Source organism: Taudactylus pleione, unplaced genomic scaffold (genome assembly GCF_031769625.1).
Source record: "Taudactylus pleione unplaced genomic scaffold, aTauple2 ptg000038l, whole genome shotgun sequence".
Lineage (NCBI taxonomy): Eukaryota > Metazoa > Chordata > Amphibia > Anura > Myobatrachidae > Taudactylus > Taudactylus pleione.
The window spans coordinates 3,740,553-3,766,128 of record NW_028284440.1 but is presented as its reverse complement, the minus strand read 5'-3'; the positions used below and the strand labels follow the sequence as shown (position 1 = coordinate 3,766,128).

The 25,576-nt window shown below is 41.9% G+C and overlaps 1 protein-coding gene across 1 annotated transcript in view; it reads left to right on the top strand.

The window, feature by feature from the left end:
- Nucleotides 1-23,371, top strand: part of PTPRB (protein tyrosine phosphatase receptor type B) — a 141,610-nt gene extending 118,239 nt beyond the window's left edge. The window contains exons 31-34 of the mRNA XM_088452567.1: nucleotides 710-873; nucleotides 4,699-4,834; nucleotides 21,810-21,930; nucleotides 22,016-23,371. Coding sequence (XP_088308693.1) covers nucleotides 710-873; nucleotides 4,699-4,834; nucleotides 21,810-21,930; nucleotides 22,016-22,038 — 444 coding nt within the window. The 3' untranslated portion in view covers nucleotides 22,039-23,371. The remainder of the gene's footprint in view (nucleotides 1-709; nucleotides 874-4,698; nucleotides 4,835-21,809; nucleotides 21,931-22,015) is intronic.
- Nucleotides 23,372-25,576: the final 2,205 nt, after the last annotated feature.

Below are 25,576 nucleotides of genomic sequence, written 5' to 3'. Positions count from 1 at the left end.
CTATCAAAGACAAAAGTATAAAAAAGAGGGGGGTAGACAGCGCTAGTATACAAAATAATGTAATACAATATAAAGAAATAATCAGCATAAAAAATCAAAACATAAAAATGACATTAAATAAATCAAACAAGTACGTATTAAAAAATCAAGTGATAGAAACCGCCCGCTGTATCCATTTAATTATAGCAGCCCCATAAAAAATATATACTAGTCAAAAACAATCAATACTGATCTGTATATTTTTATCCAACACTCAATGCGGGGAAGTTTAATATCTTTTGCACACATGTACTTATCACCCCTTCACTTTGGAGCTATTTTGCAGACACGGATCCAAAAAATATGAAAAATGAATACAAGATTACAGCTGATTGATTGAGCTAAAATTTGGCATAGAGTTTAATTTGCTAAGGTTCCTGAGTACATTAAATGCACTGTACTAATGTAAAATAAAAATATCTTTAATTGCATAAATTATAGGCCAGAAAACATTTCTCATATATTGTATATTTTATAGTGATTTAACACTATCTAGCAGTTTATTGATCTATAATTATCCAATTGGCTTGTTACTGACAATACTGTCAAAGAAGAATCAATTTATATGTAAAAAGTGTAATTATATATATATGTAGGACTGTAATACCGATAAATCAGTTTATATAAATAGATTATTGGCTAGATTAAAGAAATGTATTTCTTTCTCTAGGAAGATCAGCTAGATGCTGCCCGTCTGGTCCGTCATTTCCACTATACTGTCTGGCCTGATCATGGAGTTCCAGAAACCACTCAATCTTTGATTCAGTTTGTACGAACTGTCAGGGATTATATAAACAGAACCCCAGGAACTGGACCTACTGTAGTTCATTGCAGGTACCACTAAAACAGTTTTTGTCTGCTACCACTTTACCCATCATAAACTATATATTCAAATACTGTACTGATTGCAGATCCTTCATACATTATAGCAGTACATCTTTATGTACAAACATATTTGTTATCATAGAAAATGGAACAGGAACAGCATAGTACACATTGTTAAAGAAGGAAACTTGAGTCATGTCTTTAGTCCATTCTTTATGGCCCTGGACAGATGAGATTGAAATCGACAGAAAAAAATGTAGTTCATCACTTTTGATCCACTTACTCCTATTGCTAAAATATTAATATTATTACAGTATATATCACGGTCTTCTTATTTCAGCCACATTGGTTGCTGCATGAGTTATCATAAAGTGGAACAGTTGTTTTTTTATAAACAGAATGTCTTGCAGAACATATCATCACTATCAGTGGCGGCTCCAGGGGTAGGGCTGTAGTGCAGCCCAAAATTCAAATAGGGGAGCCACACCAACTGCCAGTGAGTCCCAGCCAGTGATGTTTGGCAGCGTGTGAAATTGCAGTTGGTGTGGATCCCCTATTTCAATGTTGGACTGCGCTGCAGCCTCACCTCTGCAGCCGCCACTGGTTGTAATTATGGAAATAAAATATGCAATTTCCTATCAAGTCACTTTTTCAACACCCAAAGGAGCTTAGAGGGGGCAATTACAGTTAGGGATTGCTGACCCTACTCATTCAAAGTCAGTGGTGCAAATATGAGCTGACAGGATATGCAGTGAGTTTCCAGTGAGAGGTTTGCTGTCATTTTCTATGATCATTGTCAGATGTTGCTGATTACAGTGCCGTAACAAGGTGGCACTGTGCCCATCCCACCCCCGCCACCTAAGCGCATTTTGTCATGACTTCATGTCGAGAGGGCAGGGCCGCCAGCTCCTGGAAGCATGGCACTGCCCACAGTGTCCTCAGGACACTCTGGGCAGCTGTACAGGCTGCAGGATGTAATTCCAGGCACCCTGGTAGCCAGATGCAGAGGCCATGGTGCAGCATCGATGCCATTCCCAGGGCTCTGAGCCTTGTGCGACGGCATAACATGCACACCCCTAGTTACCGCCCTGGCTGATTACATAAATTACTTGGAGTATGAGGTTTTGTTTGTATATAAATAAGTGATCCAGAAGAGATGTTAAATACTGTAGTCTTACATTATAGTTTTCATTTACCACTGACACTAGGATTTGAAAGGAAACCTGTAGAAAATTTTCAAGGTCCTTGCTGACTATTTTGTTTATTTTTAGCTAGAAAACTCCATAATGATGACATAACTGTTTAATTGCAAATGACTGATTACAAGTAAAGCCCCAAAAATCCTACAGCACATAAAGAAAGTAGCATTCTATATGTGAATAAATGCAGAAGTCCTCGTTGCACACATTCAAAACAAGCAATTGCACTTCATGGTGCTTCTGCTAAGAGTGTTTAAAATGTAAACTTTTAATCTTCTGAACGTCTAGCTTCTCTATGAATGCTGCTGCTTGGAAGCTGCTCTCCCTCACCTATTTTGACCTCACCCTATGGACCTCCTTCCCCTACAACTCCAGTGGTCACTCATTAGACCTAGTCTTCTACCACCATTATATCCCTGATTTCACTAATTTCTCCTTCCCTCTCTCTGAACACTATCTTCTCTCCTTTGGCCTTTCTCTTCCACCTCCACCCACTCCCCTCAAGGATACACTCGCCAAGCGAAACCTTGCTGCTCTTTACCTTGCCCTCTTCTCCTCACTCCACACCTTCCTCTCTCCCATCTACACCCTTTAATCATTAGAGTCTAATGCGCTGATTAAGCTGTAACACTTTTCTTCTCTGCACTCATGGTGGGTACACACTACACGATATGCTCCCTGAGCGATATCGTGTAGTGTGTCCCCGGCAGGCTGTGCTCAATGTCGTTCATGACATTGAGCACAGCCGCTGAATGATATTATTAACGATATTGTTCAGCGCCGGGCTCTCTCCCCCATTCCCTGACATGCAGCAACCTGACGAGGTCGTCAGGTTGTGCTGCAAGTTCAGGCGATGGACAATGTCGGAAACGACCAGCGGGAGTGCGCATCGCTGGTCGTTTCCGACATAAATGTGCACGATTTGTGCATGATTACTGAGCGACTGCACGATTACGATGTCGTAATCGTGCAGTCGCTCAGTAATATCACCCAGTGTGTGCCCACCATAACTTCCACTCTTTAATCTGCTGCCCTCAGGCTTCACCACTCTGCTCCCTAACCATGGCTCTCTAAACTTACTTGTTACCTTCAGAAATGTGAACACACTGACTACCTACTGTATATTTCAAATTCAAGCTTACTTCCTACAAATCTACTCTGTCTCACATTCACATTAAACACTCTCCTTCTTCACACTCTCCACTCCGTTGGTCTCCGCAACTCTGTCCTATCATGTCCAACTATATGAGTCCAACTTCACCAACCACTTTTTTCTGTCTCTACCTCTCCCTCACTTCCTCTACTTATCAAGGGTCCAATTTCAGCCCCTTTCTCTTCCCCATCTATACATCCTCCTTTAGTAATCTCATCAGATCCATTGGCCTTCAATAGCATCTATACACTGATGACACTCAAAACTACCTCTAATCCCTTGACCTCTTTCTCTCTCTATCTCTCTCTCTCTTTTTCTCTCCATCCTCTGTTTCCTACTGCCTGTCTGCAATTTCCACCTGGATGTCCCAGCACTTTCTGCAGCTTAAAATGGCCAAAACTGAATTTATTGCTCTTTTCCTCTTCCAGGGTCCCTCCACCTCTCTCTCTATTTCTCTCTCTCTATAACATGACCCTCTCAGACATCAGTCAGCTACCTTGGTGTCATCCTCAACTCTGTCCTCTTCTTCACTCTCCACAATCAGGCCCTCTCTCACTCCTGCCACTTCCAACATCACCAGAATCCAGCTCTTTCTTACCCCCCGATGCCACGAAAATTTTAATTCATGCTTTTGTCATTTCCCATTTAGACTACTGTAACCTATTTCTCTCTGGTCATCCTCTCTCACCTCTCCCCACTTCAATCTATTCTAAGGATGCTGTTAATCTCAATTTCCCCTCTCACTGTATGACTTCTCCCCTCCCCCTTTGCAACCTGCTTGACTGGCACCCTTCCTCAATCATAATCCAGTTCAAACTCCTCACCTTCACTTGAAAATCCATAAACCATTCAGCCCCTCCTTACAGCTGTAACCTCTCCTCTGTCCACACTCCCTCCCACCCCATCTGCTCCTCCTCTGACCAACACCTCTCCTCCATCTTGTTCACTTCCTTAGGACATTGCCTCTGATTTAAAGTTGCTATAGTTGTGCTCATCTCAGCCTTAACTCAGCCTTGTGACTGAATGGTTGTGACAGGGTGGCAAACGGGTGCTTGTATATAGAATAAGTGTTCTGAGGGAATGTCATGGGCACGTTTAGCTATGCAGAGTTGAATGTATGCAGAGATCCATCAGATTTAAGATGCATCTCTTTCATAAGGTTTAGGACTGATGCAAATGTGCACTGATAGTGATGGCAGATTCTTTTAGAAGCAGATGGATAGTTGTGGTGCAACCACATAGATGTGGTCAACTGTGAGCCCTGGCGAAGATCATCATTTATTTCTGAGCTCACAATGTGGTAGTACTTGTGGCTGACTTACGTGTAACTCTGACTCAGGCCAAGTGTGTACATGTAACACATTCAGTAGTATAGTAAAATGTGGGAGAAGCAAATGGTTTGTTCCCAGGAAAGTGTTACATCTATAAAGTACCTTCCTGATCACTGGAGTACAAAATCCCTATTCTTTGCTGTGTTTTCAGTGCTGGTGTTGGAAGAACAGGAACATTTATTGCTCTGGACAGGATCCTTCAACAAGTGGACGTAAAAGACTCAATGGACATTTATGGAGCTGTGCATGACCTACGACTTCACCGTGTTCACATGGTGCAGACTGAGGTAAGATAGACTCACATATAAATGCAGTGCCATAACAAATAACAGGACTGTATGCCCATGTTTAATCAAGGTGTGCATCATTACTCATAACACAGTATTGAATAAAACTCTCAGAATGAAACATTCCAGGCTTAAACCCTATAACCGGATTTTCCACTTTAAATATTACCTGTACTGCTGTAATGCTTTCCCTTCCCAAAAATAGTCCTTTAGTGACCTCACCATTCTCTGTATTTATCAGTTTCCCCTATTTCACACATAGCCCAGACATCTGTCAATCAGTCTTCAGTGGTACGTGGGATGCTCAATGCTATTGTTGATGAGCATTAAATTTTTCATACATATATAATTTATCAAAACCTTATATTAGACTCAATTCATCTACCGTATGTCTCTTTGTTTCTAAAGAGTAGTTTTACATGCGGTTCGCAATCCACCACTCATTGCACTAATAATCTATGGTAAGGAGGCCAAAAACTCAAACTGCATCCGATGTGTGGCACTTTGAATAGTCCCAAACCACATGCAAATTCAAATCATAAGAAATAGGCCCATTTGTTAGACATGTATTCTGTTTGTGTATCTGGCCAGTCAGTACAGAAAAAAAAAACAAGGTAAGTATTTATTAGCAAGACAATATTGTCTCACTAATTATTTAGCAATACTAATTTATTATTTTACTACAACACAAGTATTATATGTATTTATTAGGGAGTCAAAAGTGACTGATTAATTATCTGGTAAAAACTGCAGCTCAGTAGATTGCATGATTTGTATTCTTTACATGTCTAAAAAAAATCAAGATTTCGGTTTCAAACCGCCAAAATATTGCTATTTGATGAACATTTTTGCCTTTAAAAAATAAAATCGCCAAAAACCATGTATGTTGGCAAAGTTGAGTAATTTTCCCCTTGTGTTTTTCTGTAGTCACTGTTTTATCTCAACAATTACAATGTGATCTCATGCAGGGAATTATTACGAGATGCAGTCAGGAAGCCGATGGTCGAAATGCCGACCGCCGGCTTCCCAACTGTCTAATCCCAGCAGATGTCTAATGACAGGCGTTGGGTTTTCATTTTACCTATGCTGGGAGCACGACACAGAGGCATACCGATCAAAGGTAAGCCGCGCAACGGGCATGGACAGCCACGGGGAGGGAGGGTTAGGTTAAGGGCTCCCAGGGGTGACTTAGAGTTAGGCTAGGGGAAGGAGGGGTTAGGGTTAGGCACACCCAGGGGGAGGTTAGGGTTAGTCACCCCCTGGGAGACTTACATTTAGGCTGCGGGGAAGGGGGGGTAGGTTTAGGGACTTAGAGAGGGTTGGGGTTAGGCACTTGGGGGGGAGGTTAGGGTTAGGCACCCCTAATGGAGGGTTAGGGTTGGGGGGGTTAGGTTAGTAAATATAAAAAATACTTACCTGTAGCATGATCTAATGCATATTCTTCATGTTGACAAGCATCAGATTAGTTAAGGACAAAAGATTATTGTGTCATCTGAAAGTATTATTCCTATAAAAAAAGAGAGAAGCCTGTATCTAGTAGACTTCACCTTCTGGTGCTAATTTTAAGTTCCACTTTACCATGGAAGACCATTGAGTGCCCAGTGATGTGTCATTTACAGTTTGAACAGATTGGTTGTGAACTTTCTTAACATTAGATGACCTGTCTTAAGTAATTATTCTGTCCTGAGTTAAAATACTAGCTTTCACTGGCTTAGATTAAATGGGGCCTTGTGAATGAAATCTAGTCCATTCTTACTTACTAACAACATACCTCCCAACATGACCCATACCACAAGGGACAAAATGCTCTGTTCCTGGACTTCCCTCCTAATTTATGATTGCCACCCAGTGGCATCACAAGGGGGGTACAGGCCGCACCCGGGTGTCACCTGCCGAGGGGTGACATCAAAGTGCCAACGACTCCTCAGTGACGGGAGCCAGTTGCTGCACTGTAGCATTACATGCAGCACTCGGCTCCTGACACAGTGAGGGAGCCAATACTGAAAACAAACTGGTCCTCGGGGGCAGTCCGCATCTCCGGGACCCCCGGAGTGACTAAAACAGGGGTTTGGGCTGTGAGGCCACGCCTCCTACCCATGGGGCCACGCCCCTACTCACGAGGACAGACCCCCTTTTGCTACGCCCCGCGTACTAATATACTCTCCAGACTCAGGCCGCACCGGGTGTCAACAAGGTGAGTGACGCCACTGTTGTCATCCCCTGGTTTGAACCACCTTTCTTATCAACTAACTAGTTCAACACAGGTGATAGAAATCATAAACTAGTTCAACACAGGTGACGGCAATCATAATTTTGGAGGGAAGTCCAGGAACAGAGCATTTTGTCCCTCTGGAATGGGTCAGGTTGAGTGGTATGCAACAAGAAACCACCACTCCTTCCTAAATGTAAAAGGAGTTATTTACCAGACTTCAGGGTGAATTTCAGACTATATACTAGTAATGATAATTAAAAAAATAGGGACTGTAACTGCACACGTAAAAGCTGTTGGAACAGAGAGTGTGTAATGTATATTCATATTTTTTCCTGGTTGACAACTTATAATTTCTTAAGTGGTGGTAACAAAACCATCATATCAATTCTGATATGGATTGATCAGTTGCCAAGATTTGTTTAGCTGTAAATGTGTTAGCCTAATCTTTTGGGTAGTTATTTATATTTTTTATATTATGCAAACAAGAATGGTGCATGCTTTACACAGAATTACTGAGGCATGACTTTGCTGCTCAGTTGTACTCATAATATAGAATTTCGCGCTTGAGATACAAAGAGACAAGGTGACTAAGATTTACCCTGGGATCTCATTATTAAACAATGATGATTGCAGTGAGCTGTGGGCCTAATTCATCAAGGATTGCAACTGCTAAAGTGTACGCAGATGGGCGATTGTTTCTCTCATCTATTGATACCGTTTGAACAGCATCGATAGTAGAGAGATTTGATTGCACAGACCAGATTGCCCATACCTCCCATTTCAATATAAAATAACTTTGTCACACAGAAACAGTTTGCGGTTCCAACACACACAAAGGTACTATATTGTAAAAAGGGTATAATCTGCCTTAATCTATACAATGCAGCTATATACAGGATAAAGACAAAGATACAATTACCAATATTTCGCCATGCGGTCTGGATCCTAGACTAACAGCTGTCCATCAGGATTGCTGTGTGTTTCTTTAGGGTCAGGCAGGGAGAAAGGTAGCAAAGGAAAGGGGCTGGGATCCAGACTGCATGGCAATTTATAGGTGTACAATTACCTTTGAACATAAGCTGAATACTCAGAGGGGTTCCCTATTGGCCCTTTATTACTGAGTCACAATGGTTGTTGCTATTCATTTGTTAGTAAATGGTTGACGTCACTGGAGGTTGAACTGTTAGAAAATCCCTTTGTACTAACATTTGGCATGCAAATCTACAGGGGAGGTGTACAGTGATTTATACAGTATACAGTATAATTCTTGGCAGGTCTTCATAACTCGATAGTGATCCCTTCCATATTCATTCTGTTGGTTTCATATTCCTGTTGAGACAGAGGGAAATCGGTAGATACTACTCATGACCCATTTATCTTATTCCTAATCCCAGATATCATATAACTGCTATTTAACATGTAACATTCACTGCATACCTTTAAAACACATAGCATTGTGCGTATCTCAGTCAGTTTAGGGTTAAATGGGATATAAGTTTATTGTAAGGAAAGGCTGCTGTCCGTCGGGGTAAGGTTTCCGACAATAATACTTATAAGCTGGCTATGCGATTGAAACGCAAAACAGTATTTAAACAGTATTGCTGTGCTAACTTTATGTGTTTATGTAATGTAAAAATGGCGCTTAACTGTTGTGAGCACAGAAGCATGGCTCGCCATTCACAATATGACGAGTTGCGGGGGCATGGGATGCGTGTGCATGTATAGCGAGCATGTGCAATTGCGCGTGCGCAAGTGCGTGCGCAAATGCGGCGGGAGCCTGTGTTCGCATAAAATGGGCGTGGACGATCAAATCGTCCAATGGATGTCGTGTTGCGATTCGTGCGCAATTAAGCGATCGCAACCAATTTATACGGTTTTGACAGTCCACCCTTTGATAGCAATTATACGCTATCACCATACGCAAGCAACAATTAATAATTGGTTATCTGATTAGCCATACTATAAGACATTAGTTAATGTTATTGTTATGGGATGGCATGAGTTGTTAATTTACCCATCAATGAAGCGCTCTTGGGGGAAGGGACATAAAACTAGCCTTATGTGCACACCACAGGCCAGACTGAAGAGGTCGTGACCATATGTTAGATGTGGGAATGCACCTAACCCATAAGGATAATTTTGAATTGTTTAGAGACTTCATTTTAAGATGTTTTGAAATAGCATTAATAACACTTTTATGCACTGCTAAACAAATTCAAATCTCATCATTACAAGGTACCTGTTCTTATGGGACTTCTACTATCATTCGGATCTTATTTCATGTGGACACTGTATTATAATGTATTGTTCAATGTTCTTAACGATATGACTCCGTGTGGTCATTTGAATCGTTGAATAATGCACCCCTGGGGACATAAAGTAGCCCCTCGTACGCATACCATGTGGACTCTAAGTCGAGGACCAATGGAGAGCTAGTGTGGGAAAGCACCACTCCATGGAGAGGACAACCTTGGAAGAAAGGGGAGATGAAGACTACATTTAAACTAGGGTGTTCTAAAGAAACATTGACAATACTTTATTATACATGGCAATATGCAAGCAAACATTAGATCGTACTCTCTAATTCAGGGTTATAATGTAGGGTATTAGTTACATTAGTATTCACAGCATCATGGGTAACTACCATCATTATTTCATTTTCCTGGTTTCCATTGGAACAACTTTTTGCACACTTCATAGCCACTGGAACACATCTGATACATATGCCAATTATTAGGATGACCACCAACACTAGGATCAGGAGTTTCCCTATACTCGCAATCAGTCCTTGGACCCACTCTCCTAGACCCGAGAACCATTTCATAGGGTTCAACCAGGAGAACCACTCTTCGACCTGTTCCTCCACTTCAGCGATTGAAGCATTATGGTTCTTCCGAAATTCCCATTTCAACTGCAGAATTTCATCCATTTTCCGGTCTATCACCTCCTTGGGGTCACTAGTGCTATTGGTGATATAAGTACAACATTTAACACCAAACTGGGTGGCTAGGGTTACGCAATATCCTCCAGTGACAGCAGTTAAATAATTCAGCACTAAACGATGTTGGACCAGCTCTTTCTTGTACACTTGCAACTCCTTACCAGTGTACCTAAAGGTGTCATCATATAGCTCGGTGATATTATCTATTAATTTTGCGAGATCTTGAATATACCTAAAATTTAGAGATCCCCGAGCAATCCTGGTGGGATCAAGTGCAACTAAAATCTGGAAGCCAGTCGTCTCACTTATCATTTGAGTGGCTTTATGCACATCACCAGGAATCATGTTTCTCTTATTTCTGTGTTCATAATGCGTATGAAGGTATGGAGAAGGTATGTTCCTGTGGACATCAATCATTTCATTATGTGCAAGAGTCATGACTTCAGGGAGTACCTTTCCCAAATAGCATAGTCCACTGGAACTTGGAGAGAGCCATTTATACGCTTTTCTACCACAAATATAATATACATCATCTGGGAGGATGAATGGGATGGAATGTTTCATGATACCGGTACACATCTTTTCTATGAATGATCCCATCCCTATCTCCTCCATTTGGCTAATACAAGTATCAGGTTGTATGATCTTCGCACAGTACCCGGGTGGTACTCTTCCAACCATCACTTTAACATTACTCCGCGTATACCTGTACCTATAGAATTTCCCACTTGTAACAATGTTGTATAAAAGTGCTGAGTCTATAGATACATTATCGGCTCTCAGTGAGAAGGTCATTGTCTGATTAATTCCTGTGACTTCCCAATTCCCAGGTTTGTTGGGATTGGTGAAGTTGAAACATAACAGGGATTTATCTACTTGATATTGGTGGAGCTTCAAATTAGGGGAATCGGATATGTTACATTTTCTGTCCACCGGTTTGCCTCCCTGTAAGTCAATGACTTCAGAGACCTTTAAGGGGAATGGGACTAACCCTACATTATGCTGTCCTTGAGGAACCTGGGAGCATACCCAACATTCGGTTTGGTTCAAAACCTTGCCTACTAGGGAATGGTAGTCCTCTAACAGATGCTCGCCCAAGTATAAATTACTCTGGGTCTGACATCGTAGGATGCATTTATCATTGACTACAGGCCCACAATTTGCGCATATACAATACTCTTCAGACAATAAACCTTCACACTGCCGCCGAGATTCCAAGAGAGCAGATCTTTTAACCATTACAGTGCTAATATTGGTCAGGTACTGGCCTTGTTTTTGCAGCTCTTTCTCTCCCAGCTCCTCTCCACCGACACCACTACCGATCTCTCTCTCCATCCTCCGACCACCAGCACAGAACCAGGACATCCCGAAACACAACAGTATGATATGAACTCTGGAAGGATACACAAAAGCAGTTACAACCTGAAACCCCATCACCATACCAGGTCTTACCAGCCTTGTTCAAGTGCTACTGATACAATTAGTAGCTTTCACGGAACAGGCTTGCAATCGACAGGTCCAGGTTCTCTGTCTCTCCCCTGGTCTGGTTCTCCTCAGGATTTTTGACCTTCCGACAATGGCTGGAATGGACCCAGGTGTCTCTCTCAGCTACTTTCACGGATGTTGTACTTGTCAGTAGCACTTGGTATGGTCCTTCCCAACGGTCAGTCAAACAACCCGAACGTAAAAAGTTTCGGATCATAACATACTCTCCAGGTTCAACATCATGACACTTCATTTGAGGCATATCAGGTGATAACAGTTTTAGTTTCTGCTGCTGCTGTTGGAGCTGCTTACTCATCCCTTTAAGGTACCTCACAGTAACCTCGTTGTTACTTTTCAAATCTTCCTGAGGACTTATAATTAAATGAGGTTGCCTCCCGAACAGTATTTTGAATGGGGAAAGATTAAGAGGGGATCTAGGGGTGGTCCTGATACTATGGAGCACAAGAGGCAGAGCTTCTGGCCATCTCAAACCAGTTTCAGCCATGATTTTACTCAGCTTGTTTTTAATAGTACCATTTACCCTCTCCACCTTGGCACTGGCCTGCGGTCGATATGGGGTGTGAAGCTTACTATTAATACCCATCAACTTACACATACATTGAAAAACATCTCCGGTAAAATGGGTACCCCTATCACTTTCAATTACTCTAGGGATACCATACCTACATACAAACTCCGGAACTATTTTCTTTGCCGTGAATGCAGCAGTGTTGGTAGCAGCTGGGTATGCCTCTACCCAATTAGAGAATACGTCTATGCAAACCAAAACATACTTCAAGTTCCTGCAGGGTGGTAACTGGATGAAGTCAATTTGTATGACCTGGAAAGGGCCGTCTGCTGGAGGGATGTGAGATGGTTCGGTGGGTACAGTTTTTCCTATATTCTTCCTTAAGCAGGTCAAACAGGACATTGCCCTCTTCTCTGCTTGGGAAGAAAAGCCAGGTGCATACCAGTATGCCTTCACTAACTTACACATACCCTGCTTACCCAGATGGGTCAGACCATGTGCTGCTTCTGCTAAGCTTGGGTAGTATGCCTTAGGAGCTACTGGCTTCCCTTGTCCATTTCTCCAGAGCCCAGAGGACTCTTGCTCACATCCCTTGGATCTCCAGCTTGCCTTTTCCTGATGGGTACACACACCTTGCATTTCAACCAGTTTCTGCATGTCAACCGTTTCAAATACCAACACTTTATCCATTTGATTAAGTTTTAAACCTGCTGCCCATTTGGCAGCTTCATCAGCCCTGTTGTTACCCGATGATACTGGATCATCTTCGCAGGTGTGGGCTTTACACTTAATGCACCACCCCAAAAGCGTACCTGGAGTCTGTGTAAATATTGGCCGTTTTTCCTTCTGCCAACTTACACGCTCTCCTTAGTGCCACGAGTTCCGCCACCTGCGCTGAATGGGGTGGACCGAGTGGTTCGGCCGCTATAACGTCCTTGTCATCAACCACAGCATAACCTGTACATAACTCACCTGTATCAGTCTGTCTATGGCAACTCCCATCCGTGTAAAACGTTAAGTCTGCATTTTCTAACGGTGTGTCATGAATGTCAGGCCTAGCTGTAAAATTTTGATTTAAATACTCCATACAGTCATGCCTATTAATTCCTGTACCAAACTCACCTTCTACTACTGGTAACGATTCACCTTTACCTTCCACCCTTTGTGCATCATGAGGCACACTTGGTAAATATGTAGCAGGGTTTAAAGTATTACACCTCTTTATAGTAATGTTGGTCGGTGCAATTAACGCTAGTTCCCATTTAGTGAACCTAGCGGAGGAAACGTGTCTGGTCTGGGCCGAATTTAACAGGGCAGAAACAGCATGTGGTGTATGTACAGTCATGTCATGGCCTAACACTACATCCTCACTCTTTTCCACTAAGAGTGCGGTTGCAGCTACGCTCCTTAAACACATTGGGAGTGCTCTTGCCACAGCGTCCAACTGGGCACTGTAGTATGCTACTGGTCTATTGGCATCACCATGTTTTTGTGTGAGAACTCCTGCCGCACAACCAGCAGCCTCCGTACAAAATAAATCAAACGGTTTCCCATAGTCTGGAATCCCCAATGCAGGTGCTCTTATCAGACTGTCCTTAAGATTAAGGAAGGCTTGCTCTGACTCTTCAGAGTGCAAGACACGGTCTGGTTTTGTGGAAGATACTAACTCCTGCAGTGGTAAAGCCAGAATGGAAAAACCGGGTATCCATGACCTGCAATACCCACACATGCCCAAGAAGGTATGGATCTGGTGCTGGTTCTGCGGTAGTGTCATGGTCTGTATGGCGTGGATTCTGTCCGCTGTCAGATGTCGGAGGCCTTGGCTAAGACAGTGTCCCAAGTATTTAACCCTGGTCTGGCACGGCTGTAACTTGTCCTTAGCAACCTTATGCCCTGTGTGCGAGAGGTGAAGCAACAAAAGTTTAGTATCATTTAAACATGACATAAACGAATCAAAGCATAACAACAAATCGTCTACATATTGGATTAGTACCGATCCATTGGCAGGTTGAAAAGACTGTAAACAATCATGTAAGGCCTGGGAGAAGATACTGGGGCTGTCAATGAAGCCCTGGGGTAGTCGTGTCCATGTGTACTGTACGCCTTTGTATGTGAAGGCAAATAGGTATTGGCAATCAGGATGAAGGGGGACGGAGAAGAAAGCGGAGCATAAATCTATTACCGTGAAATGGGTTGCGGTTGATGGGATTTGCATAAGGATGACAGCTGGGTTAGGCACTACGGGAAATTGACTTTCTACCACCTTATTAACCCCTCTAAGGTCCTGTACCAGCCTGTACCCCCTCCCACCACTCTTTTTCACAGGGAAGATGGGACTGTTGGCTACACTGGCTGTACGGACTAAAATTCCCTGCTGTAGTAAACGCTCAATTATGGGGTGAACCCCTAACTCCACTTCTGGCTTTAATGGGTATTGGGGAATTTTAGGAGCGTGTCTACCGTTTTTCAGGTTTACCATGACGGGAGCTACATTTGCCATTAACCCAGTGTCCTGTCCATCCTTAGTCCAAAGGAAACTAGGTATTTGTTCTAACATTTCATCTACCTGAGCTGAACCCTTGTCTGATGTTATGGTGTGCAGCATTAACCTTTGGGGAGTGTCTAGCACATCCCTTACCTCGTGTGCAAACCTTCCTGGGACATCCATAAATATCCCGTCAGGGGTACAATAGATAATACATCCCATTTTGCACAATAAATCTCTTCCCAGGAGATTAGTAGGGGCTGTTGCTGCCAGGAGGAAAGAATGCCTGGCATGCAAAGGCCCAATGGTAACCTCCGTGGGTTTGGTTAAAGGGTAATGCTGTACGCTACCTGTTACACCCATTGCTGGTACTGTCTGGTTTGTTATCTGTAGATTTTCAAGAGATTTTAAAACAGACCTGGTCGCTCCTGTGTCTACTAGGAAGGAACGTTCAGTACCAGCTACATTAACCTTTATTACTGGCTCTTCCCTAGTACCTCCCGTTATCCTGACTGCCTGCAGACTACAGGTATGACCTAACCCCTATAGTTGGCTATCTTCCCCCAGCAAGGCATTTGCAGCAACTATGTGGGCAGGATTTATCTGGTAGTTCTTATGGTTACGAGTTGCATCAATACTTTGCTGCATGTGGGGTTCCTGAATTATGACTCTACAGTCCTTCCTAAAGTGTCCTACTTGGTTACAGTTAAAACATTTCTTAGCTGATCTGTTGGGGAAATTTTGTTGAAGTCCGGGAGGAGGGGATTTTGAGTGTGGGTATGATGGTTTTGGGTGTGTGTGAAGAGTGTGTTGTGGTCTGGTGTGGTATGTGTGAGGGAATTGTATGGGTTGGGCCTGCGCAGGATGGTAGGTGTTTAAGACTTGTAACTGTGCAGGTGGATATGTGTCTGTTGGCTGTAAGTGCATATCTTCTAGAGCTCGAATGCTAACAGCCATCAATTTCTCGCTCTGAGCTTCACGTTTCCTGGTGATATTTTTGTCATGGGCTATTGCAGTTTCCCTGAGCGCGTCAACTGTTATCCCTCTCCAACCAGGGTGTGAGGTCTGAACTCTGTCTTTCAAACTGTCTTTTAGACCGTCCATTAGAACAGTGATGACCATTCCCCGGTAGTGCATGCTATCCTTAATGTTTTCGATCCCAGTGTACTGAGTGATTGTCTGCAGCCCACGATTAAAGTAATCTTCTGCAGGTTCACTTTCCTTTTGTTTAATGGAGAAGATTTTACTCCAATTAACAACTAACGGGAAAAATATGGCTAGTTGGGCAACTATACGGGCAATGCAATCCTGATTACCTTGATCAGTTAAGGGGATGTCTGCATCCAGAGTACATGCTGTGATAAACTTTTTCACCTCTGTACCTTCTGGGAGACATGCTCTTAACACCACTCGCCAATCCTTGTTGGTTGGCTCATGGGCATTGCCTAGATCCTTTATGAAACGCTGACATTTTGCCAGATGTTTCTTGGGGTCAGGAAATTCAGACATAATGGAATGTAGTTCCGCCCGTGTCCAAGGACAGTGCATCGCTACTTCCCTTGTGGGTACGACACCATTCGCATCTGCGTTCCCATTAGGGACAATAATTGTCCTTACAGGGTGGATGCCTCCCACCTCTATACCTTTAAGCCTATTACTGCAGCGAACGGTATTAGTAACCTCCGCTATTGAAACAGTTGGTTCTAATACTTCCTGCACCCTTATTAAAGGAGCCTCCCCCACCATGGGTTCTACTAGTGCCTCCCCCCATGAGCTAAGGATCAATCCCCCCCTCTTGATGCCATAGGGGCAGCTACTTGTACTTGCTGGGAAGGGACATTTAATAACTGCACAGCATGGGATACAGCAGACATTGCTACAGGATCACTTTCTGCATCATAGACATTTTCCAAATATTCACTCAGGACCGGGTACAACTTACTTTTTTCAGTTACAACATTTTTATAGTTTTTGTTATGTGGTAATGTATCATCACCGCCCACCACATAAGGTGGCGGGGGTGCGCAAGCGCGATTCGCAATACCTTTGGCAACGCTACCGTGCCGCAAGTTTGCATTTCCCTGTGATGCGTACGCTATGCTGTGTAGCGTTGCGTGCGCATCACCCCTAGGAATGCACGTGGTTCCACGCGGTGCCGCATGCACGCCATTAACCCATGTGCGACTCTCATTCAGCCAGAGGTTCAAAGAATCATCATACTCCACTCTTTTCTTTAGGGATTTCACTCTACATATGTGATCCCTAAGGTTATTTAAAATCTCCATATTAAAGCTTCCAATCTTTGGGAAAGGTTTCTCACTCTTACTCGTAATCTTAACCCACACAGTACAGTGCGTCGTTGCGTACGCACCATATTTAGTGTACATTATATGAAGAGCCGACCCGGTCGGACCTTGCATACACAGCGCATCGTCTACCATCCCTGTTGACTGTTTTGCGCCCATTTTGCGAAAAAAAACAACAACAATGATGAGACCGGTGGAAGAATTAACCGATAGGCTGCCTCCACGCACCTATTCTACAGTTAGCTAATATCTAAAAATAGGGAACACAGCAATACCTACTAAGACAAGCACAGTACCACCTATAATAGGGAACACAGGAGTTATCTAGCTATAGATAAAACCACAGTAACCACCTATTGTCCTTTTGTCCCCGCAACCAGCCTCAGTCAGAGATGCCACACTCGTATGGTCCGGTCGCAACACTCAAAGGCCCTAACTGACCGATGAATATTACAACTACACTGGAAGCTATATTTTATCGTTAACTCTCTTTAATGATAGGAAACCAGGAGGATCCCCTCTGCCAGTATACCTGTTATGTATACCCTATATTTATTACCTAAAATAGGGACCACAAAGGCACAACCTATTTAACAATCTCAATCATACACTTTACACACTTCTATATTGTGGCCAAATAACAAAAATAAAAAAAAAATACCTTTCTTTTGATTAATAGCCTTTTGGAGATTACAGCCCTATCAATATGACATATTTCAGTCTTGATGATTTATTTGAATTCTAACAGAAATGCTAGTCACATGCTTCACTTGCTATTGTGCGTTTGGTTACAAACAATTAGATGTAATCACTACACATGGCAGGAAGTGGCCGTACATCCGGTCGCACGCACTATGCTGTGACTGTTTGCATGTGGTGTACACTAAAACCTTTGTGGCATTATTGTGCGATCGGTTGCGCATGCAATGCGCGGCCGTTCTACAACAACGTGGGCAAGCACAAATCTCTCTCCACTATCCCAGATTCTAATCAGCCCTCTCTGAATTCGCAAACCGCGAGTCTCTGTCTCTGAACAAAAATAGGAACGCAGGAAAAAAATCTGCGGGCGCCTTTCCAGTCTTTTTTTCCAAGACGAGGGGAGCAGTTCAAAAACACAGTGATGGGTGTTATCCAACTCGGTGAGCCCCCATTTATTGATACCGTTTGAACAGCATCGATATTAGAGAGATTTGATTGCACCGACCAGATTGCCCATACCTCCCATTTCAATATAAAATAACTTTGTCACACAGAAACAGTTTGCGGTTCCAACACACACAAAGGTACTATATTGTAAAAAGGGTATAATCAGCCTTAATCTATACAATGCAGCTATATACAGGATAAAGACAAAGATACAATTACCAATATTTCACCGTGCGGTCTGGATCCTAGACTAACAGCTGTCCATCAGGATTGCTGTGTGTTTCTTTAGGGTCAGGCAGGGAGAAAGGTAGCAAAGGAAAGGGGCTGGGATCCAGACTGCATGGCAATTTATAGGTGTATAATTACCTTTGAACATAAGCTGAATACTCAGAGGGGTTCCCTATTGGCCCTTTATTACTGAGTCACAATGGTTGTTGCTATTCATTTGTTAGTAAATGGTTGACGTCACTGGAGGTTGAACTGTTAGAAAATCCCTTTGTACTAACATTTGGCATGCAAATCTACAGGGGAGGTGTACAGTGATTTATACAGTATACAGTATAATTCTTGGCAGGTCTTCATAACTCGATAGTGATCCCTTCCATATTCATTCTGTTGGTTTCATATTCCTGTTGAGACAGAGGGAAATCGGTAGATACTACTCATGACCCATTTATCTTATTCCTAATCCCAGATATCATATAACTGCTATTTAACATGTAACATTCACTGCATACCTTTAAAACACATAGCATTGTGCGTATCTCAGTCAGTTTAGGGTTAAATGGGATATAAGTTTATTGTAAGGAAAGGCTGCTGTCTGTCGGGGTAAGGTTTCCGACAATAATACTTAAAAGCTGGCTATGCGATTGAAACGCAAAACAGTATTTAAACAGTATTGCTGTACTAACTTTATGTGTTTATGTGATGTAAAAATGGCGCTTAACTGTTGTGAGCACAGAAGCATGGCTCGCCATTCACAATATGACGAGTTGCGGGGGCATGGGATGCGTGTGCATGTATAGCGAGCATGTGCAATTGCGCATGCGCAAGTGCGTGCGCAAATGCGGCGGGAGCCTGTGTTCGCATAAAATGGCCGTGGACGATCAAATCGTTGCAATTCATGCGCAATTAAGCGATCGCAACCAATTTATACGGTTTCGACACATCGCATGCATATGCATCGCAACGCGTGAGCGCGAAGGCACCACTACGATCGAGTCTGCAATCGCAGTGATTAAGCAGAACCATCGCAGAGTGATTGACAGGAAGAACCGTTTAGGGGTGGTGACGGGTGGTGGCCAGAGAAATGCAGGCATGCCAGTGCGTTTGAATGCCGTTGCCGGGGTGTGCATAACTTAGCCACTGCAATGGCATACGCAGCTTGAGCTCTCACTGCGTGCAGGAAAGTTAGCAATTTAGTTGTAGGGTCAGACCTACCTTAAATGTGCAAGTGGCTCCGATGTACTTCGATGTTACCAATGTTTTGGCTGGATTGTAAGGTATTACGGATGTGCGAGACGGGAAGTGAGCGGTTACATGATGTCAGTGCGAGTGCTTTGCGATTGCAATAATTAGCATACTTTCACAGCAGAACTGCGTGCGCGATTACTACCGCGATCGCAATAGCGATCCTTGCTGAATCAGGCCCTGTCTCCACAGCCAATAGGCAAATTTTCCTCAAAGGTTTGGCTGCACCTTATTCTTATCTTACATGCCTCACTCTGTTCTGCACTGTAATCTTGCTGACTCTAATATAAGTTTTACTTGCTGACATATTCAAGTGCAGTAGAACCATCCAATGAAAGACACATATGAGACACAGATTTCCTAGCATTTGTACATAATACATGTCAGACACAGATTTCCTAGCATTTGTACATATTATATGTCAGACACAGATTTCCTAGCATTTGTACATATTATATGTCAGCCACAGATTTCCTAGCATTTGTACATATTACATGTCAGACACAGATTTCCTAGCATTTGTACATATTACATGTCAGACACAGATTTCCTAGCATTTGTACATATCATATGTCAGACACAGATTTCCTAGCATTTGTACATATCATATGTCAGACACAGATTTCCTAGCATTTGTACATATTACATGTCAGACACAGATTTCCTAGCATTTGCACATATTACATGTCAGACACAGATTTCCTAGCATTTGTACATATTACACGTAACAGATTTTTCTGAGCCATAACGGAGATATCTGTTATGGCTGGGAGGGACACATTTGGTGAATATTTATCATCATAGGCATACAATGCTGCTTTAATCAATGTTATGTTCTCAAATGTTGCAGAGTGTTCAAGCATCATGGATCACCTGCCCTCACATAGGGGCTGATGCTGAATGAGTATTACGCCAGATTACATAGTATAATTAGCATGATTTCACCCTGTGCATCCTCAGAAAACTGGTTTTATGCATATGTACCATACTTGCCTACCCTCCCGATTTGGTCGAGAGCCTCCCAAAAATCAGGTACCGCTCTCGACCTCCCTGGAAGGCAAGCAATCCTCCCGGCTGCCTCCCACCCCTCCTATCCCCCCCGCATTTACCTTAGAAACCCCCGCAGCAGGGGGAGCCGGTGACGCAATTCACGCTGAATCGCGTAATTTTGGCTCCGCCCCCTGCTTCACAATGCTTGTAATATCGCCATTGTGTAGTGGGGCGGGGCCAAAATGACGCAATCGTGTGGCCCCATCCCTGATCCGCCCACAAATTCACATCATTTGGGCAGCCCCGCCTCCTCATGATGGCCATGCCCCCTGTCATGCCGATCTGGCTGCTCCCTCCCGGAAAGGGCAGCCAGAAAGTCGGCAAGCCTGATATGCACCCATGCAGATAACTATGATTCTACCACAGGCGCCTTCTTGTGCTTGGATGGGCGGAACGAGGGCATTCTAATGAAGGCTGAGTACAATAAGGGCATGTTTTTGCAATTAAATACTGTATATACAGTATGAAGCCTGAGGAAAAGATACACATGTGCCTGAGAAAGCATTTCATTTGCAGTGATCAGGGGAACGTGTAAATAGTCCCTAGCAGTAGTGGCGCACTTGTCATTGGCTGTTCGAAAATGCACAGTTGATGCTACTTTTTTTTGTGTCACTCAAGTATATATTATTCATTTGTGAGCATTTTTAAGCAAAACTTTTTTCTATTTTCGTATACAAGAAGAGGTATAGTATTATGGAGGTTTTTGCATTTTTATTGATGCAAATCAGATTGGTGCAAATAAAATAAATGGTTAAAAACATGGGTGCAAGTGGGATGTAAGCAGCTGCGACTCCTGCCTTAGCTGACCAGTGGTCTGTAATTGTGTGCCCACGCAGCAGCCGGCTGGCTTCTAGGGACTGCATCAGCTGCAGCCCTTAGTAGACAGGAAGTACTGACTTCCCATGGGAAGTTCTCTCGGCTATAGCGGCAGGGACTGGCGATCCCAGCGGTTGAAAACACCTTCCCCTGGGATTGCCTGTCCATCATGTGATTAGCAGGGAGCGCTTCCAATGGGAAGTCTCTGCCACTGCTAGGCAGTGCCTGCAGGTGGCTGCAGCCCCTAGGTAAATTCTGCCACTGGAAGTAAGTGAATGTGCCATGTGCCTGCTGTGAACTTGCACGCATCATGAGACAGTTGCTACATTGCATATAGTCACTATTGCAACTTTTGTAATAAATGACAACTCTGCATCACCCCCTTAGTGATCCTTTCCCCATACAATTGCAAATATATACACCAGTTACAAAAAATATGATTATACATACAGTTATAACACACACATACACTACAATAACATATTCATATTTACAATAGTCACATAATATATTTTGTGTTCTTTTGTTCCTGCAGTGTCAATATGTTTATTTGCATCAATGTGTGCGAGATGTCTTAAGAGCAAGGAAACTGAGGAATGAACAAGATAACCCCTTATTTCCAATTTATGAAAATGTGAATCCAGAATATCACAGAGGTAAGGACCAACCGGCAAATTAGGATAAATTGGGGTTAAAATAAATCCTGTCTTACATACAAACCAGACCTGCTTTATTTTTCAGAAAACGTGTATGGCAGACATTAAGTACCCCGTGATCACTTGCTACAATCAAGACCAAGCTACATTTTCTAAAGCTCTAAATAGCTCCAGACATGATGTATGTGTCTTCCATAATTTATTTCTTCGGCTATTTTTGTTTAAGCTATATATAATTTAACTGTACATTATGGTCTATTGATATATGTAAATATATATATTTGTTTACAGATTGTTTACTTAACTACAGCTTGAGAACATTTTTATCCAAGTTAAAACTGAAGACTCTAAATGAAATACAGTATGACAACATTGCAATAGACGGAATTTACATTGTGTCAATGTACCCAACACATTTGCATTAGTGCCTTCATACAGTATCTCAGTGACATATTATCCAATCACATCTGTGCCAAGGAGCTCTTTATCTTCTGTCAACCAGCATTTGGCTAAGAACATTATTTTTATGTGGATAAAAGGCATAGGAGGTATTTGTCAGTGAAATATGAAGGATCTTACCTCATAAACAAAGATATGATTGGTCCTGTGCTCTGCGATTGTGAATGGAAATATGTTTTATATATTAAAAGAAAAAAATTATGTCACTTTACTATTTGTGATACTGATTTTATTTTAGTGCCTATTGCCTTGCCATTCAAAGCATTAGTCTCATTTGCTAGGCAGTTTACAAATACAAGTAGAATGGCTTTTATGCACTTGTGGATTGCGTATCAGTCTAACATTAGAGATGTATCATCTGTAATGTGCAGTTAGCTACAAAAACCAGCAGGATAGCTAAAGGCCCATCTGTTAAAGTGCATACCTGACAACTTTAGTTCAGATCACTCTTTTATTGACTGTTAGTATTGTGAACACAGGATTCTGTGTTTGGGTGCTATGTAGGGGAATTCATTTTGTAAAGTCCTTAGTAAATTATGTTTGTTTTGATTAAACTTGGATTATAACATTGTAAAATAAGCTACTTGGAGCTGTGTAACATGGGAGATTTGTTGTGCAATCTCGCACAATAAGTGATGCTGATATGTACTCTTAGTGCAGGTTTTTAGAAGTAGAGATGTTGCCCATAGCAACCAGTCAGATTCTACTTAACATTTATCTAGCTCCTAGAAGATAATAGCTAGAATCTGATTGGTTGCTATGGGCAACATCTCCAATTCTAAGAAGCCGCACCTTAGTGAATCTACCCCTTACTCTATTTGCCAGAAATTGAATTGACTGTTCGACCACTACAAAGTATGTTGTTGTTTTTCAACATTACAACACAATTTAAAGACATATTGCATGATGCATGATATGTAATGTCAATTATTAGCATGTTCTGATACTATTGTGGCATTAAATCTAAAATATATAAAAATTAGCACTTTGACATTTCATTTTATATCATTAATTACTGCATTCTTACAGAAATGGAATGCTTTTATTAGCTGTGTATATTTTTATCATGACCTTTTTATAGAGCTTTATATCTGCAATACAAATTAATGCGAAATATATTTTTGTATCAAAGTATAGACTGACAAACGTGTAATTATTTACATTGGGTGTATTTTTATGACCTGATATTCACTCATCCTGGCACACTTAATGACATACAGAGGTTGTATCTGAGTCATTGCCAAGCTTTTTCAAGCAAAGATTTGTTAAATGTGATTCAGATCTGGTTACCATGGCAATTAGAATTGCTAAATGGTCACTACATTATTCACCAGAGAAATGAGCATTCTGATTCCATACATCCCCAGTAGGCATCCTACTAAAATATTGCTGTATTGGTAATTGACACATACAATATTATATGAAAACGGGCTTTTATCTGTCAACAGTGTGTCACATGAAAAATAAGTGACTGATGTATGGAATTCCTTAAATTGTATTTGCTCTAATTTGCCTGAACTTGGACTGAAATATTTGGCAAAAAATGTATTTGCAGCTTTCTGTAATGTTCCACTTACAGTAATTTTTTTCTAATGCACTTATTGTTACTGGGGGTGTTACGTATAAGTACTTAATCCCTTTTTGCTTATCGCAGTTTTAGAAATGCATTGATTTATATCACAATAAATTGTCTGTAGACTTATATACATAATCAAAGATAATGGCGCTAATGATAAGGTCAGGGGAAAAAAAATCACTCCATGGAGTGTATTGTTAGAATGGTTTGTAGCAGTCAGTTTGTGTTGCAGTTAGGTTGTAAAAAAAAAAAAAAGATTTACACAGCTATATAGCAACTGCAGTGTACACAGATCTGTACAGTAGTCTGGGCCACTAATAGTCACAGGCACAGAACGTATCCACAGGTGCCAGATAATGAATTAATATGCCCCTTAGTCTCTATATGTTATACAAAGATAAATATATCATATACCTTACTCAGGTTATAACAACGAGATCTCTCAAACTTACGTTACACTTGATGAGTTTGGTATGTATTTTACATAACATTGTATCAGCTACTGTATCTGCTTTTAAATTATGTTTATTCATATTTTTGAAAATAATTATATTGCTGTCATGTATTAATAAATACATTTATTGCATAGCAAATTATTTGTTAAATATAGATATTATGCTGGTGAAGGCAACTTAATCACTGCCAACAAAGAATTATGTTAAGCATTTCATAAATATTATATGTTTTTGGAAAAAATCATATAACAAATGTTTCATCAAGTTGAAACATTTAACGGAGTGCAGATTGTTTAACTCTATTGGTGCGTACACACGGTACTATCAGTCAGCGATAACGACATCGCTGACTGATCAGCCTGCACCTTTCCGGAGTGCTGGATGATCGATATTGATCATCCAGCACACCACCAACCCACCATCGACAGGCCACAGGTCCCTATAGTAACCTGGTAGATATCAACCAGGTTGGCCTGCATGCACGGGCGTTGGACGATATCGTTATCGCCCATGCGTGCCAGCGCATCGCAGGTCATTGGTGGGTTGAAAGGGACCAAAAATTGCATCATATGAATGATAACGATATGAATTATATCGTTATTGTTCATATCGAGCATTTTAATCGTCCTGTGTGTACGCACCATTTGAAATTATTTTACTTCTTACTTTCACTGACAGCGGTCCCGTGAGTGTATGAATCTGGGTTACTGATAACCATATAGGCAATGCCATTGAGCATCACATTTTTAGTTTGATTGGACTGCATTTATTTGTTGGTTTAACACACCTTAAGGTATAAATGACTATGTTATGAATAAGTAGGAAAAACCTCTCCATATTACAGTATGGAAAATATAGTGCAGATTTATGTTTAAAAGCTGGTTGGTCTATGTGTTGCTCAAATGAATTGCTGGCAATATCTTTATTTCCATATATTTTTCTGTAGTCAAAATTACAGTCCAAAATGAATGTTTCCAAGATGAACTTAGAATGCAGAGTATTCTTAGTGCTCTATTGAGCATCTTTGTGTATAAAATCTAGTTGAAACCCGGGAATCCTTCAACCCAATATACTTTGTACTTTGTTAAGGGATGCAGTTTATATGTCGGCGGACGGGATGCCGGCAGTCGAAATACTAACGCCAAACTCCCGCCGC